This window comes from Anolis carolinensis, chromosome 2 (assembly GCF_035594765.1).
Source record: "Anolis carolinensis isolate JA03-04 chromosome 2, rAnoCar3.1.pri, whole genome shotgun sequence".
NCBI classification, from domain to species: Eukaryota; Metazoa; Chordata; class Lepidosauria; order Squamata; family Dactyloidae; genus Anolis; species Anolis carolinensis.
Genome location: NC_085842.1, coordinates 190,834,222 through 190,851,142, shown reverse-complemented (window position 1 = coordinate 190,851,142; position 16,921 = coordinate 190,834,222). Strand labels below are relative to the sequence as shown.

Here is a 16,921-nt window from a genome sequence, read left to right as displayed (position 1 = left end):
TCCAAGAGTACCAATAGTGCTGGCTGACGACAAATTTCGTCAGTAATAGCTACCAAGACAGTCTCTGTCCCATGACCTGAACGAAAGCCTGATTGAAAGGGGTCTAAGCCCACAGTCTCATCTAAGAATTGCTGTAGCTGTCCCGCCACTGTCCATTCAATCACCTTGCTCAAAAACGGAAGGTTTGAAACTGGGCGGTAGTTACTAGGTATGGCGGTGTCTAGACTTGGTATTTTCAGAAGAGGGTGAACCAATGCTTGTTTAAGACACTCTGGGAAAATTCCTTGTTCCAAGGAGCTGTTAATGATGTTCCTTAAGGGATCTCGTAGTCCCTCCCCGCACTCCTTAACCAACCGGGAGAGGCAAGGGTCGAGGGAGCAGGTAGTTGGTCAGTTTTATGCAAGGTATTTACAATGTAAATATTTTAAAAATAACTTCTTATCTCCAATCAGTGTTCAAAGTTAATACTATAGCAGAAGAATGTCATTCCTGCTTTGTATATTATTTTCTGAGGAATCTTTTGACTTGCCTTACATTTCACTTCTGAATATGAGCTTCATCATCTTTACAGGTGTTGCTACCTGGGGGCACACCTTTACTCCAGGTCAGAATTTTGTATTTCAAGAACTGGCCATGCTAACGGTTCTCAAACCCCACCATTGTAAATGACCATCTCACTAGAGCTCACTAGAAGTGACCATCTCACTAGAGGTGACCATAGATACATTCTCGTTTATGAGGTAGAAATCCTAGTGGAGATGGTTTTGATGACAAAAGTTAGTAACACGGTAAGTTAGTATTCTCACATCCAAAGTGTCCATTGGGCTGAAGAAGAGCTCTGGTTTTATTTAAACTCTTTTCCACCCCAAGAAGAAGCCATGTCCTTCAGAATTCATGTGAAAAAAATAAGTGGACAGAATGGAACAGGACAAACATGTAGGGCAGACAGTGGGGCTCCATCTCTGGCCATTCTCCATCCAGAGGGAATAGGAGGAGTTGATTCTTCTGGAGTTACAATAAATTTTGAAATGAGGTCATGGGACACTTCTCCCCCTTCTTTCTCCTCATTCCATTTGTATGATGGCAGCAAGTCCTACTTCTTCCTTGAAGTTTAGTGTTGAAGACAAGCCAAAGTGGAACATTTGCTGGGATTGGGAGCGGCTGCATACTCCGGCCAAAGCAGGGGACCAGTTGAAGGGGGAAGAGACAGTATCTGCAGCAGGAAAGAACAGCGCCTGGATAACAGTGAGTGGAAAGTGCTCGATCCATTAAAGTGACTTTTTGAAGGGAGCAATCGGTGCAGTTGGTGAATGGGAATGGATTAAGAGATGTTTGGGTTGGAAAGGGAGATGTGAAGAAATGCAATACTGTTTCAGGTGGAGCAGCTGAGCAAAAAAGGAAGCCTGTACAGAAAACGTGCAGGAAGCCCCTCTTCATTTTCTGATTCTTTGCCCTTTATAGGCATGAGGGCCTGTGGAGGTCAGATGCTGCTGTGTCTCATAGCCCTTGCTGTCCTGCCATTTGGTGAGTCTGCTCCACGGAAGCCATATCAGTGTTTTCTTTTGTTTTCTTTGCAGTGTGTATGCTGGGAAGTTACTGTTCTGCCATTGCCCATGCTGGCTGGGGCTTCTGGGAGTTGTAGTATGTAAAATGACTTCCTTAGACTTGGTAAAAGACACAGGGGCCTCTGGTGGCACAGTGTGTTAAAGCGCTGAGCTGCTGAACTTGCAGACCGAAAGGTGCCAGGTTCAAATCCTGGGAGCGGAATGAGCGCCCGCTGTTAGCCCCAGCTCCTGCCAACCTAGCAGTTCGAAAACATGCAAATGGGAGTAGATCAATAGGTACCGCTCCGTCAGGAAGGTAACGGCGGTCCATGCAGTCATGCCGGCCACATGACTTTGGAGGTGTCTACGGACAACGCCGGCTCTTCGTCTTAGAAATGGAGATGAGCACCAACCCCAGAGTCGGACACTGCTAGACTTAATGTCAGGGGAAAACTTTACCTTTACTTAAAGAAATAGAACGGACAAGAGCAAAGCTTTAACTAGGTGTAATATATGTATGTAGAAAGAGGGAGGGAAGAAGAGAGCAAGGAGAGAGCAAGAGAGAGAGCTATCTTATAGTCAATCTATCCCCTTGAATTAAGTGATTTAAGAACTATCTTTGTGGTTTCTGGTGGACTATGGAGCCTTTTCTCATAAGTCTTAAATGTAGGGATGATTGAGATGATGAGATGAAGGAGCTTCCTTATAAAATGTAAGCAACTCACTCGTGATCTTCCAGTTCGTTTCAGCTTCAGATGAAGTGGACTGCACTTTGCAGATGAATCTGCTTGTGTATTTAAATATATATATATATATAATCATGTTCAATTGTGGAGTATTTTCTATAGGGGTTGATCACTGCCCCAACACAGAGCTCCTGAATGTTTCATTAGCACACACTACAGGTTACCTTGCCAGTACAGACAAGACTTTATCACACACAATAAAATAAGTGTTTCTACACATTTAAGAAACCACCACTGACCGAGTCCATCACATGATGCAACCTCTTACCATGGGTTTCAGGTATTTTGCCGTTTCTAAAGTGCAGGTTTTTCCGATGTTTCCTAAGCCAATTGGCAATCGACTTTTTCAATTTCCTGTGTAGAGACGTGTAAAATCACCCTTACTCTAGGTAAAGATAAAGGTTTTCTCCTAACATTAAGTCTAGCAGTGTCCGACTCTGGGGGTTGGTGCTCATCTCCATTTCTAAGCCAAAGAGCTGGTGTTGTCCGTAGACACCTCCAAGGTTATGTGGCTGGCATGACTGCATGGAGCGCCGTTACCTTCCTGCCGGAGCGGTACCTATTGATCTACTCACATTTGCATGTTTTCAAACTGCTAGGTTGGCAGAAGCTGGGGCTAACAGCGAGTGCTTACTCCGCTCCCCAAATTCAAACCTGTGACCTTTCGATCCGCAAGTTCAGCAGCTCAGTGCTTTAACACACTGCGCCAACAGGGCCCTTACTCTATTTAACTATATTCTGTGGATGTTTGCATGCAATTCTACCTTTAAGAATAATTCCTTCTTACTATGGAATCTGTTTTTCAAGGAATTTTGGAATCTCAACCACTGATTTCCTAGCCCTATCACAAAACTGTAATTCCTAGGATTATTCTGGGGAGAGGAAGTGTCACGGCTGTTAAACTGATATAAACTCACTTGGAGTACATGCCCACAGTGAAGAGCATTATTTCTCTGGGTGGAGATTTCTAGTACTATATAGTCCAGTTCAATGTGGATTTTATACAGCAGTGTGGAAGGAGCCTTAGAAACTTCCATTAGAACAGTGGTTCTCAACCTGTGGTCCCCAGGTATTTTGAGCTACAACTCCCAGAAATCCCAGCTAGTTTACCAGTACACAAATATACACATATAATGAGTGCTCCAGATGAAGCTTTTGTAGTGCAATTGCATTGGCTCTTTTGTGGACTTTTGCAGGAGGTCCAGATTTTATTGCTTCTATTGCAGCCCTGATCAGTTCTCTCGTTGTTTCTCTCACCTTTATTTTTCTTTCTTCCTTGCGAGGGAAAACCGGTTATAGAAAAAGTGGATGCAATAACTGCACCAGGATTTTTAATCATGACTGTTAAGAACCTGGTCCAAAATCACCTTGACTATGGAAATGTAAAACACAAGTAGTGATGAGAAATATTAAAGCACGGACCCCCATAAAATTTTGTGGGTGAGGCAGAACGATGGAATGATGAAAGCTCCTTTGGAGGTAGCCTCTCCACTGGGCATCTTTCCTTAGGTCACGGTTGGGCCATGTGAGATGATTGTCTACATGGTAGCCATGAGGTTCCCCCAGACCTCTCAATGTTCTCTATGTTTTGAAACTCTACCGGGTTATTTTAGATCAAGGGAGATGCTTCATTAGCCAGTTTATCATCCCCTTTAAAGCACCAAGTTTTCTCCCAGCCAATTGCAAAATTTAACATCTATATGCTTCCTTGTTAATTTCAGAATTGACCAGGTGGTTATGGATTGAATGCACATAATGCCAATCTATATGTTCTCCCTTCAACATCTCCAAGCAGCTGTGGGGTCAGTAACTATAACAGAGAAGAGGATGGCTTCTCAACTCCCACCAATCCTACTAATTAGACTCAGACAGTATCTTTCATTGGGAAGTAACCACTCTAGATGATCTCATAAGACCATAGGTAAGCAAAAAGACCTCCAAAGACCATCTAGTTGGTCTCATAAGACCATAGATAAGGAAAGGCCCCCCCCCAAAGACCATCTAGATGGTTTCATAAGACCATAGGTAAGGAAAGGGCCCCCAAAGGCCATCTAGACAATCTCATAAAACCATAGGTTAGCAAAGAGACCTCCAAAGGCCATCTAGATGGTCTCATAGAACCATAGGTAAGGAAAGTGACCTCCAAAAGCCATCTAGATGGTCTCATAAGGCCGTAGCTAAGCAAAGAGACCTTCAAAGACCATCTAGACGATCTCATAAGACCATAGGTAAGCAAAGACACATACAAAGACCAGGTAGATTTAGGTCAACCCTAAGTCTAAAGTTTAGGACAGGAGCCAGGGAAATGACCTTGGAGGGCCGTATCCGGCCCACGGGCCTTAGTTGGGGGACCCCTGCACTAGAGGTATAGAGTTGCTGGACATGGAAGTTCCACTTAGCAGTGAAGGCATACAGATGTTGATATCACTTCTTCTATTAATGTCAGGACTGGGTCCTTTGCTCTAGACTTTTCACAGCACTACGATTCCCTTTTAACTGCCATGGCATGATTCTGTGGAATTGTGGAGTTTATAATTGTTTGATCAGAGGCAATGGATTAGGAATCTAACTATTCCTCCCTAAAATATTAATTGAAAATGAGGTATTGTCATAGCAGTTAAAATGAAAGCACAGTGCTATCATTATATAATGTGAAAGGATCTCTTGTGTTATGGCAGGTCATGAAACACCTGGCTTTATACGTTCCCCCTCAGACTGCATACAGAAGAGAAGAGTGAAGTTGGCTATCCAAATTCAACCATTCACTTCAACCATTCACTATTCGTAATGGGACTTGAGATCTACAGATTTTGGTATCCACAGGAAGAAAGGGGAAGGGAGCTGGAACTAAATCCCAGTGGTATCCCAGTGGATACCTCTCTCAGGCCCCTTCTACACTGACCATAAAATCCAGTTTCTGAATGCATATTATCTGATTAACATGCATTATATGAGTCTACACTGCTATATAATGTAGTTTAAAGCAAGTAATCAGCATTCAGAAGTTACTCATGTCTTGCAGACTCAGGGCCATGTTTCCTTGATTGAGTTCATCTATCTGGAATGTGGTCTTCCTTTTTCCCAAGCACCTTCCACTTTAACAAACATTATTGCCTTTTCTAACAAGTCTTCTCTACTCATAAATAAATCGGTCTTAGTTTAGTTTAGTCATATTGGCATCTAGGGATCTTATCACATTGGGATATAAACCGTTTATATCAATATGCATTCCATATTTTTTAAGACCTGGATACATACTGTATTGGAACGGGAGGCATACTCTCCTCATCACAACTAAATATTATGATTCTGATTATTTGAAAACACTGCGCTCTGACTCATCACACCACAGAAGGCTGGCTCATCCCAATCCATTCAAAACACCACCTCCTCTGTGGGTCTGGACGGATCTCACTACAAAGTAGCTAGCTATGCATAGATTAACCATTCCTAATAAGCCTGCTTCCTCTTGCCTCTTTTTTTCAGGAGTGTTAAATCAAGATCCAACAGATGATCCAGTAGATACTTTGGGTGAGTTTGCACCTTGATGAATAAAAGAAACCTACCCATATGTACTCGGGTATAAGTCTAGAAATTTTAGTCTAAAAATCACTTCCCAAAACATGGGTCAACCTTTTCACAAAATCAATGTAAATATACTGTATTTCAGCTCTTATAAAAAGAGACCATTCCCTTCTTTGAGTCGGGTGGAGAAAGCCAAGAGCTCAGTCCATCCCGGAACAATCTAAAAGAAGACGGAGCTAATCTACTTTCTCCACTGCAATGATGCTTCTAGCAGGAAAATGGGATCAGTGGCCAAGGCTTATTTGCTCTCTATGGTGGCATTGATACTTGTCAATGGGTCACATCAAAATTCATAGTTTTGGGTCCCAAATTTTTGCATGATGTGAGGTGACTTACACACAAGTATGTACAATGAGTTTGTAAATGTAGTTACTAGGCTTGAGCGATCCATGAAAAAATTGATTCTAAACTCGTTTCAAAAGCTGGGGGCGCCAGCGTTTCATTTCTGATGTCATTTCCGAATTTTGCCCCCCAAAAAATTCGAAATTAACGAAAATTCGTTATTTTTGAAATTAATTCGTTAATGGCGGACGCGCATGCGCAGTGGCCAAAAAAAACAGCACGAGGGGAGATTTTACAGGACTCTCCCACCCTCATTTTTTGAGTGATCTTCTTCAAACTTGGTACAGTGGTAGAACACATTTAACACTGATAGCTCACCAAAATTTGGAACGGTTTCCTTATCCTCTGATTTTTGGTGAATTTTCATAGCTTTTATAATAAACCATTTTTTAATAATTGCAGAAATCTGTTCCTGGTTTGAAAGTCTTATTTCCTGTTAAATTGGGTTGTCTTTACTGTGAAAGTCATTGTTCTACTTCAGAAACTTTGTTTTTGTGGCTGAAACTTTGTTAAATTGGTGTGTGTGTGATATATACTGTATATATATATATATATATATATATATATATATATATATATAGTCCCTGCATATGTGTGTGTGTGTCTATATATAGGTAAAGGTAAAGGTATCCCTTGACGTTAAGTTCAGTCATGTCTGAATCTGGGGGTTGGTGCTCATCTCCATTTCTAAGCCCAAGAGCCAGTGTTGTCCATAGACACCTCCAAGGTCATGTGGCCGGCATGACTACATGGAGTGCCATTACCTTCCCGCCAGAGCGGTACCTATTGATCTACTCACATTGGCATGTTTTCAAGCTGCTAGGTTGGCAGAAGCTGGAGCTAACAGCGGGCACTCACTCTGCTCCCAGGATTTGAACCTGGGACCTTTCGGTCTGCAAGTTCAGCAGCTCAGTGCTTTAACACACTTCGCCATCGGGGCTCATGTATATATAATATACATACACATACACACAATGTGGAGAATATGTGGAAAGGTAGAGATAGATAAGTTGGGAGCCACAGCGAAGGCACCTTCCTGGGAGCAAGGTCTAATAATAATAATAATAATAATAATAATAATAATAATAATAATAATAATAATAAATCCCTTACAATATCCAAGATGGCTCACTGCTACAGAATCTTGGGAGGTTTAGTTTGGTATGGTACCATTATTGGCAGAGAAAGCTAAGCTGTAGGAGTTGAAATCCAATCATTTATCCTCCCTATAGAATCAATTTTATATGCATTTTTAGCTACAGAAAAGCTAAAATCAGGACAGTAAAAGAACAACACCCAGAAAATGGGAATTCCAGACAGGAAACAATCAGGGCCAGCTAATACCTCCCAACAAAGGATTCCCCCATTTAGGAAGCAGCCAGGCTTTGAAGCTGCAAGGCTATTCAATGCTAATCAAGGTGACCAATTGCAACATTCACACTTGCCTCCCACAGACAAGAGTTCTTTCTCCCACCCTGGACCTTCCACAGATATATAAACCCCACTTGCCTAGCTTCGCACAGACGTGAAAACCTCTGAGTATGTCTGCCACAGATGTGGGTGAAATGTCAGGAGAGAATGCTTCTGGCACATGGCCATAGAGCCCGGAATACATACCACAACAGTGTGATCCCGGCCATGAAAGCTTTCGACAACACGACCACAGTATCCATTCAAGTTCATGTAGCGTCGTATGGAGACCTGTATTGGGGGGAGGGAGGGTGCGAATCTGGGCCCCTGGGAGTCGTAGTCCTCCCTCCCTCCCTCCCCGGGAGCAGCCGAGGACGGGCCTGGCCCACACCCCCTCACATCCCGGGCCTCTTCCTCCTCACCGCCGGGCCCCGCGCCAGCCTCCATCTCTGCGTGTCTCTGTCTCTCTCGGTCTCTCCATTCCCGGCTCCATCCGCCGCCTTCCCGCCTCACAGAGAGACACCAGGTCTGAGCTGAGGCGAGGCGGCGGCGGCGGCCATTTCCCCCCTCCGTCTTCCTCCTCCTCCTCGGCCTCCTTCCCCCTCGCCCCCTCCCATTGGCTGAGCCCGTGACGCCCCTTTTGCTGAGGGGCAAAAGGAAAGGGCCTGAATGGTGGGAGTTTGGGTGATTTGCAAAAGCTTTTTTTCCTAACGAAAAAAACGACGACATAACAAAAAACGGCCTCTCGTTGTTCGAAACCGCAATATCCAGACGTGTGGACAATCAAGGCTGTATATTGCTTCAAAACAAACGAAAGTAACGAATTAATAACGGGTAACGGGGAAATCGAATTATTTGAGCAAGCCTAGTAGTTACCAGGCAGACCTAGGACTTCATCACATTGTTAGCTGGCATTGCTACAAGTTAGCTGACATTGCATTCCCCCCTCCCCGATGTGTGACGGGAAGTTGCTGCTAACTGTGAGAGAAATAAGGTCGAACATTGTGAAAGCCACCCACTGCATGACTATCAGCCTCCTCCCAGTAGACTCAAATCAAGGAAAAGCTTCATGAGAACCATCACTCCTCTTAATGTTCCTCCAGCAACATCAAGAGTATCCCTCTGGGCAGCTAAACCAGGCAATTCCAACTGGATGGCCCCCCATGAGGGTCTGCCTCCAGGGACAAACCAAGAATGGGCAACTTGGAAGTCCCTGAACAGACTCAGAAACGGAGTGGGCAGATCAAAAGACAACTAGGCAGGATGGCACTACCTGGAGGAATCCTCCACCTTGTGTGACTGTGGAGCAGAACAAACAACCCCGCATATGTATGCTTACCCACAATGTCCTACCTCATGTACGGAGGAGTTGTTGTTTAAAGCTACAGACAATGCGGTCGCTGTTGCCCGCTTTTGTTCTAAAACTATTTAGCTGCTTGTGATTCCTTTATTTTATCACTTTTAAACTTATTTATTATGCAATGCTTTTGACACAAAATAAATAAATCACATTGTTTATATACTCAGTTTATATCAGTATGCATCCCATACTTTTTAACAACTGCATACATACTGTATTCAGACAGGATGCATACTGACCCCAACACGCATGATTCTTATGATTTGAAGATACCGTGCTTTGACTTAACAAACTACAGAAGGTTGGCTCCTCTCAATCCATTTGAATGCCTCCCTATGCCACTTTTATATTGCACAGTGACATAGCCTGGAAGTTTCGAACAACCATTCTCATGAGGTTTTATCTGATAGAATACATACAGATTTTATGTTCACATGTAAAAAAAGTGCCTCACAACTGTTTTAAAATTTAAAAGGCATGATTAGAATCCCGTGTGCAATTACTAGATTTCTGCAATGTTTTGCAGATTAATTGAAACAGATTACTGATGTAATGACACAAATGTCATGTGATAGGACCCATTCGGAATTGCACTCAAAGATTGTCAGAAACAGAGTAAAATACAATGTGATAAGGTCCCTACTAGTTAACCAGTGAGTCTGGACTGGCTGGTACTATGTTGTGTGCATGTAGGTTTGTGACTTGAAGGCACACAATACAACAATATGTGGAATTGGTTGTCCACAGCATTTCCTCTTTTTGACCATTATGCTTCATGGTAATATTATTTCTTCTCCCTCTAGGTGCAGCTGATCCTGGGGAAACAGTAGTAGATGAAAAAGGTAAGTATGTGTTTTACAGCACATGATCACATGCTGCTTCTAAAGTAGGAACAGGCACTCTGACACGTTGCCTCCTTCTTTGAATTGGCTCTGATGAAAGTCAGAAGATTACTGTTTCATGTCTGGCTAGGGCTTGAACTTGCAGAGACTGCAGTTTAAGTGGAAGTGAATATTTAGACATATCAAAATTCACTGCCAGGAATTTTCTCCTGAGCCCTGCACCACAGTATTGTGTATTATCAAATATGTCCTACAACTTGTCTGAGTACTTAGATACAAGCTGAGCAGTCATAGGATATTTGTGTGACAATCAGTGCCGTTTTGCTTTCACTAGTAAAATATTTGATTCTTCATACTTAGCAGAAGTTAATTTAAGAAATGGCATGCAATGATGATTTTTGATTTTTGATATGAGTTTTTGAAGCACAGCCACGACTGCTTACAGTCAAGTGATGCTGACAAATTTGAATGCTTTTGAATTTCAAATGCTGAAGTAATCATTAACATTCTAAAGACAAGCTCAGCATTGTAAAAGTAGGGTTGTTGTATGTTTTCCGGGCTGTATGGCCATGTTCCAGAAGTATTCTCTCCTGACGTTTCACCCACATCTATGGCAGGCATCCTCAGAGGTTACCTCACAACCTCTGAGGATGCCTGCCATAGATGTGGGCGAAATGTCAGGAGAGAATACTTCTGGAACATGGCCATACAGCCCGGAAAACATACAACAACCCTGTGATTCCGGCCATGAAAGCCTTCGACAACACATTGTAAAAGTATGTTGTATGTGTGTGATGTTTTATCTCACCACTATGGGACAAGGCTATTTTCAGCTTCCAACATGGATCCCACCTCGCATGGGAACAATTAATTTCTTGTCTAGGGCTTTCATGGCTGGAATCACTGGGTTGCTGTGAGTTTTTCGGGCTGTATGGCCATGTTATATGGCCAAGAGTAAAGACAAAGATCCACCTAGAGGAAAAGTGTTCTTACCATACATCCAGGGAACCACTGACTGGATAGGGAAGCTAATGAAGAAACATAACCTACACACAATTTACAGACCCTCTAAGGAAATTCAACAAATGCTACATTCAGCTAAGGATAGGAGGGATCCTCTAACTACTGCAGGAGTCTCCCATATACCATGCAGCTATGCACAAGTCTACATAGGGACTACCAAACACAATGCCCGAACACAAATCAAAGAATACAAAAGGCACTGCAGACTAATTCAACCAGAGAAGTCAGCTATAGCAGAGCACATGATAAGCCAACCTGGACACTGGTAACAGCAATGCTATTGCCTATTTTGTATAAACATTTTCCTGTTTTAATTACAGGTGATGATACAACAGCTGCCCCTGGTAAGTTTTCTTTTGCTTACTAGTTCTTACTGATCTGATGTGTCCTTCCCATTCAATCAATATTAAATCCCTTGTATGGCTGGATTTTATTAATTGATTATTCGCCTTTGATCTGATTTCACAGCTTCCATGCACTCAATGGTTTTTTTAACACAAGCTGGAATATTTAAGTTGTTTGTATATAAAAATTATATTGCTTTCCTAAACATAATATTTAGTTATGATTGCTTACAATATCTTAAAACAAAACAGTACAATATATCTAAACTAATATAGTAGATGTGTTTCTGGACATACACAGGAAGAATGAACACAGAACATTTTATGTCTTAACTATTAATTTTTCCCCACACACACCATTCTGTTTTCCAGGGGTAACACATTTCAGCAGCATACCAGTAGCCGTAGCAGTCTCCCTTTGAAAGCAAGGCATGTGGGAAGCTTACACTTTAAATTAAAAGGATGTTTATTTACATTTATTTACATCATTTTTACCCCACCCTTCTCACCCAGAGGGACGCAGGGCGGCTTACAACAGTCGGCAAATTACATTGCCCAAAATACATTCAATAAAACAACGACATATCAATAAACAATAAAACAGTACCACATCAATTAAAACTCTAATTAGACTCTATTAAACCATGAATTATAAAATTTAAAATGCATGTATAGTTAAATTCGTCCATTAACACCTTCGTGTGCACCTTGATTCATGTCATATCGACCTCAGATGTTACTCCTCGAACGTTTGAGTACATAGCCATGTCTTCACGGCTTTCCTGAAATCTAGGAGAGTCAGAGCTTGTCGAACATTACTGGGGAGGGCATTCCACAGCTGGGGAGCCACCACCAAGAAGGCCCTGTCCCTCGTTCCCGCCAGCCGTGCCTGCGAGGCAGGTGGGACCGAGAGCAGGGCCTCTCCAGATGATCTTAATAACCTAGTAGGTTCATAGAAGGAGATACGTTCGGACAAGTAGTTTGGGCCAGAACTGTTTAGGGCTTTATAGGTCAAGACCAGCACTTTGAATTGGGCTTGGTAGCATATTGGCAGCCAGTGGAGCTGGCTTAGCAGGGGGGTGGTACGCTCTCTGTATGCTGCTCCAGTTATTAATCTGGCTGCTGCTTGTTGTACTAGTTGGAGCTTCCGGGCCTTCTTCAAAGGCAACCCCCGTAGAGAGCGTTGCAGTAGTCCAAACGGGATGTAACCAGAGCATGGACCACCGTGGCCAAGTCCAGCTTCCCAAGGTACTGGTGCAGCTGGCGCACAAGTCTTAATTGTGTGAATGCTCCCCTGGCCACCGCCGAAACCTGGGGTTCCAGGCTCATTGATGAGTCCAAGAGAACCCCCAGATTGCGACCTGTGTCTTCAGGGGGAGTGTGACCCCGTCCAACACAGGTTGCAACCGTGTACCCTGTTCAGCCTTACGACTGACCAGGAGGACCTCAGTCTTGTCTGGATTGAGTTTCAATTTGTTCGCCCTCATCCAGTCTGACACAGCGGCCAGACCTGAACAGCCTCCTTAGTAACAGGTGGAAAGGAGTGACAGAGCTGGACATCATCTGCGTACAGATGACACCGTACTCCGAAATTCCAGATGATCTCTCCCAGCGGCTTCATGTATATGTTAAATAGCATAGGGACAGTACAGAAACCTTTGGGACCCCACAAGATAAAGGTTGTGGGGCCGAGCAGGAGTCCCCCAGTGACACTATCTGGGACCGACCCTCCAGGAATGAGTGGAGCCACTGCAGATCAGTACCTCCAAGTCCCATTCCTGCGAGGTGTCCCAGAAGGATACCATGATAGATGGTATCGAAGGCCGCTGAGAGGTCCAGCAGAACCAGTAGGGACACACATAAGGCGACCAAGGCTGTCTCGGTACCATGCCCCAGCCTGTAACCAGACTGTGCCGGATCTAGATAATCAGTGTCTACCAAGAATGCTTGGAGTTGTGCGGCCATCACACATTCCATGACCTTGCCCAAAAAGGGGAGATTGGAAATAGGCTGAAAGTTATCCAATTGAGTGGGGTCCAGTGATGCCTTTTTCAACAGCAGCTTGATCACAGACAATTTGAGGCTCACTGGAAATATGCCTTCCCGAAGGGAGGCATTCACCACCACCTTCACCCACTCGGCCAAAACCCCTCTGGCTTCTCTCACCAGCCAGGATGGGCAGGGGTCTAGAATGCATGTGGTAGCCCTCACCTCTCCAAGCACCTTGGCAACATCCTCAGGCTGAACCAATTGAAAAGAATCCATCAAAATGGGACAAGCAGGTGCTCGTGCTACATCCTCGGAGACTGCCGTTAACATGGCGTCAAAGCTAGAACGTATCAAAGCAACTTTGTCCGCAAAGAACCGAGCAAATGCTTCACAGTGGGCTGCCGAGTTGTCAAGGATCCAATCTTGGGAGACAGGATATAACAAACCTCTGACTACTCGGGACAGCTCCGCCGGACGGTTCTTTGTGGATGCAATATTAGCGGCATAGAAGGAATTCTTTGCAGCATCTATTGCCGCAGCATATGCCCTGAGGTAGGAGTATAGCCGTGTTCGATTTGGCTCGTCCGTCTCTGAACGCCACACGTTCTCTACTTCCCTCTTCTTTCACTTCATCGCTGCCAACTCCTCGGTGAACCAAGGAGATGGTTTAGCTCGGGTACTCGAGAGGGGTGTTCTGGAGCGATCATGTCTATTGCCCTGGTCGTCTCCTTGTTCCAGAAAGTGACTAGAGCATCGACAGAGTCACCAGCCGAGGTAGCGGGAAACTCCCCAAGAGCTGTCAGGAATCCATCTGGATCCATCAGTCTCTTGGGGCAGACCATTTTAATAGGTCCACCACTTCTGCGGAGGTTAGGGGGCGTAACAAGTCTAAACCTGATCAAGTGGTGGTCGGTCCATAGCAATGGAGCGATGGTGAGCTCCTCCACACCGCCACCTTCCTCCCATCTCTGGCAGAAAACCAAATCAAGTGTGTGCCCTGCTCTTTGGGTAGGGCCAGATACTAATTGGGACAGCCCCATGGTTGCCATGGTGGCCATGAAGTCCTGAGCCGCCCCGGAGAGAGTGGTCTCAGCATGGACATTGAAGTCCCCCAGCACAATGAGCCGTTGAGACTTCAATGCCAGGCCTGAGACCACCCTGGCTAGCTCAGGCAGGGAGACTGTAGTGTAGCGGGGTGGTCGGTACACTAACAGAATCCCTAAACTGTCCTGGCCACCTAACCTCAGGTGGGCACACTCAAACAGGGTTGATTGCAGGATGGGGCACTTGGTCAGGGTTCCCTGTAATTACAATTCTGTTTTTAAACAAGGCACGTTTGTCACGTGCCTTATTTTCAAAAGACGTTTCAGGGATATTGCCAACATGACACTGAAATTTGGTGGCATGGTAGCAAATTGGGAAGTGTGGTGGCAAAGTGCCGCTCTTGATAGGTTCAACCTAGGTGGATGTGTTTTGCTCACCGATGGGGTTTGCCCACCCTTGTCTTGAAGAACCTCACTTTGATGAGTAAGGCATCCAGTGAAAATATGAAAAAGTGATAGACTATTGAACTGACTTTTAGGTTTGAAACCTTATTCATCAACAAGACTTACTGGATATTTTTGAATCAGTTACTCTTCAATTCCTGAGGGAGTGGGAATGTCCCAGAACTTCTAGGAGGAAAGATGGGATATATGTGTGATCAATAAAACCATTCCGCATCTTACGTTTGATACAGACACGCAGTATGTTCATTCACCAATGAACATACTGCGTGTCCAGGAAGCCATATAATAGGTGCTAATGGATTTTGTGGACCAATATTGTGTTGTTGTGTATATAAGCAAGAGAAATGTTTTCTGGAGTTGTGTGTTTTCCGGGCTGTATGGCCATGTTCCAGAAGTATTCTCTCCTGACATTTCGCCCACATCTATGGCAGGCATCCTCAGATGTTGCCTGCCATAGATGTGAGCAAAACGTCAGGAGAGAATACTTCTGGAACATGGCCATACAGCCCAGAAAACACACAACAACCCTGAAAGCCTTCGACAACACAATGAAATGTTTTCTTTTGTTTAGATTCACTTTGCTGCCTAAGAAATATTATCATATTTCCCTTTGCTCCACAATATTGTTTCCCCAGTAAACCCAATAATGTTTCTCTGGCAAACATTAGCAAGACCTGCAGTCACAAGAGCCACAGTGGCAACCATTGCTACGACTTGATGGACTTGCATGTGTTGGGCTGCTGTCTCCTCCATGGTCTGTTGTAAAAGCCAGGGCAGTGATACAGAAACGTGACCTTTTCCAGCACCAGGATCCTTTTATTTACCTTGCAGGCAAAATCCAGAGGAAGAGCAGATTCCAATCTGGAGAGAGCTTAGATCCTTCCAGGCTTTGTCAGATAGTATACAAATTATTCATCTGTTTCTTGATAAGGCGTCATTCTAGTGCCATATTGAAACATATTTCATAAGCCTTCAACCTATTTGAATATTAATTCACAAGACAGAGTGAGGCTGGAGCTGTAGGCCCATTCATAGTTGCTCATGGCTGCTGTGTCACCTATCATTATGTCGATGCTTGCATGTTTTGGACTGCTGTAGTAATACCATTCAATTATCATCACATCACTCTTTTGACAGGACAAATATAGTGCACAGTTATTCTTTGAGATGTCCTTGAGATGTCAGACCATGTGCCTTGATTACATCAACTTAAGATCACTTTATTTGGCTGCCTTTGAGAACTCTTCAGAAACATCGGAAAGTCCAAAGCACTGCGGTTAGACTTCTGAACAAAGGGAACATATAATTCCCTAGCTGAGACCATTTCACAGACTATCGGTCTGTTTCTAGGCAGAATGCAAAGTACTTGTCATGACCCATAAAACTCTATACGACTTAAGTCCAGGTTATCTGAAGGACTGAATCTCCCTATATGAGCCTACAAAACAATTACAGTCTTTGAAGAAGGGCCTTCACATGGTCTGCTCCCAGAATATGAAAGTCTCTGCCAAGGGAGGATCAATTGCCCCCTCCCCGCTGTCTTTTCACCAATTGGCAATGATCTCCTTATTTAAATGGGTCTTCAACTGTTAAATGGTTGGGGTGTTGAATTGAGTATCTCAGTTTTTAATGTGCAAGGAGGTCAAGCACATTTTAAATCTTGTTTGTCATTTTTCATAACTAATAATGTGTTTTTATCTGTTGCAGATTTATGTTTTTAAATGTACTGTGTTGTACACTTTCTAATTTTTTGTATTTCAGACTTCTTTAGCTATATTGTAAGCCACTTTGGGTGTCATACAGGAGAAAAGTGGGAAATAAATTATGTCTATCTATCAGAGCCGGCCCTAGGTATTTTTCAAGTGTAGGCAAACAGAATTTTGACCCCCCCCCCTCAAAAAAAAATCACTGAAAAATAAAAGCGTTGGGTAAGCGAAAATGTTGGATAATAAGGAGGGATTAAGGAAAAGCCTATTAAACATCAAATTACATTAAGATTTTACAAATTAAGCACCAAAACATCAGGTTTTACAACAAATCAACAGAAAAAGCAGTCTCGACTGCGCCCCTGTATGTTTGGCGCCCGAAGCGACCACTTAATTTGCCTCATTGTTGGACCAGCTCTGCTATCTATATATCTGTTGGTTGTAAATACTGTGACTCTCTATATATTGTTTGATTGCAGCACTTGCCATTCCCACCATGTTGGTTAAGACTGATGCAACATG

At 43.6% G+C, this 16,921-nt stretch overlaps 1 protein-coding gene across 1 annotated transcript in view; it reads left to right on the top strand.

The window, feature by feature from the left end:
- Positions 1-1,007: 1,007 nt before the first annotated feature.
- Positions 1,008-16,921, top strand: part of mfap5 (microfibril associated protein 5) — a 29,152-nt gene continuing 13,238 nt past the window's right edge. Inside the window, exons 1-5 of the mRNA XM_003216793.4 lie at positions 1,008-1,245; positions 1,462-1,524; positions 5,777-5,821; positions 9,791-9,829; positions 11,173-11,196. Of these exons, the coding sequence (XP_003216841.1) occupies positions 1,464-1,524; positions 5,777-5,821; positions 9,791-9,829; positions 11,173-11,196 (169 nt within the window). The 5' untranslated portion in view covers positions 1,008-1,245; positions 1,462-1,463. The remainder of the gene's footprint in view (positions 1,246-1,461; positions 1,525-5,776; positions 5,822-9,790; positions 9,830-11,172; positions 11,197-16,921) is intronic.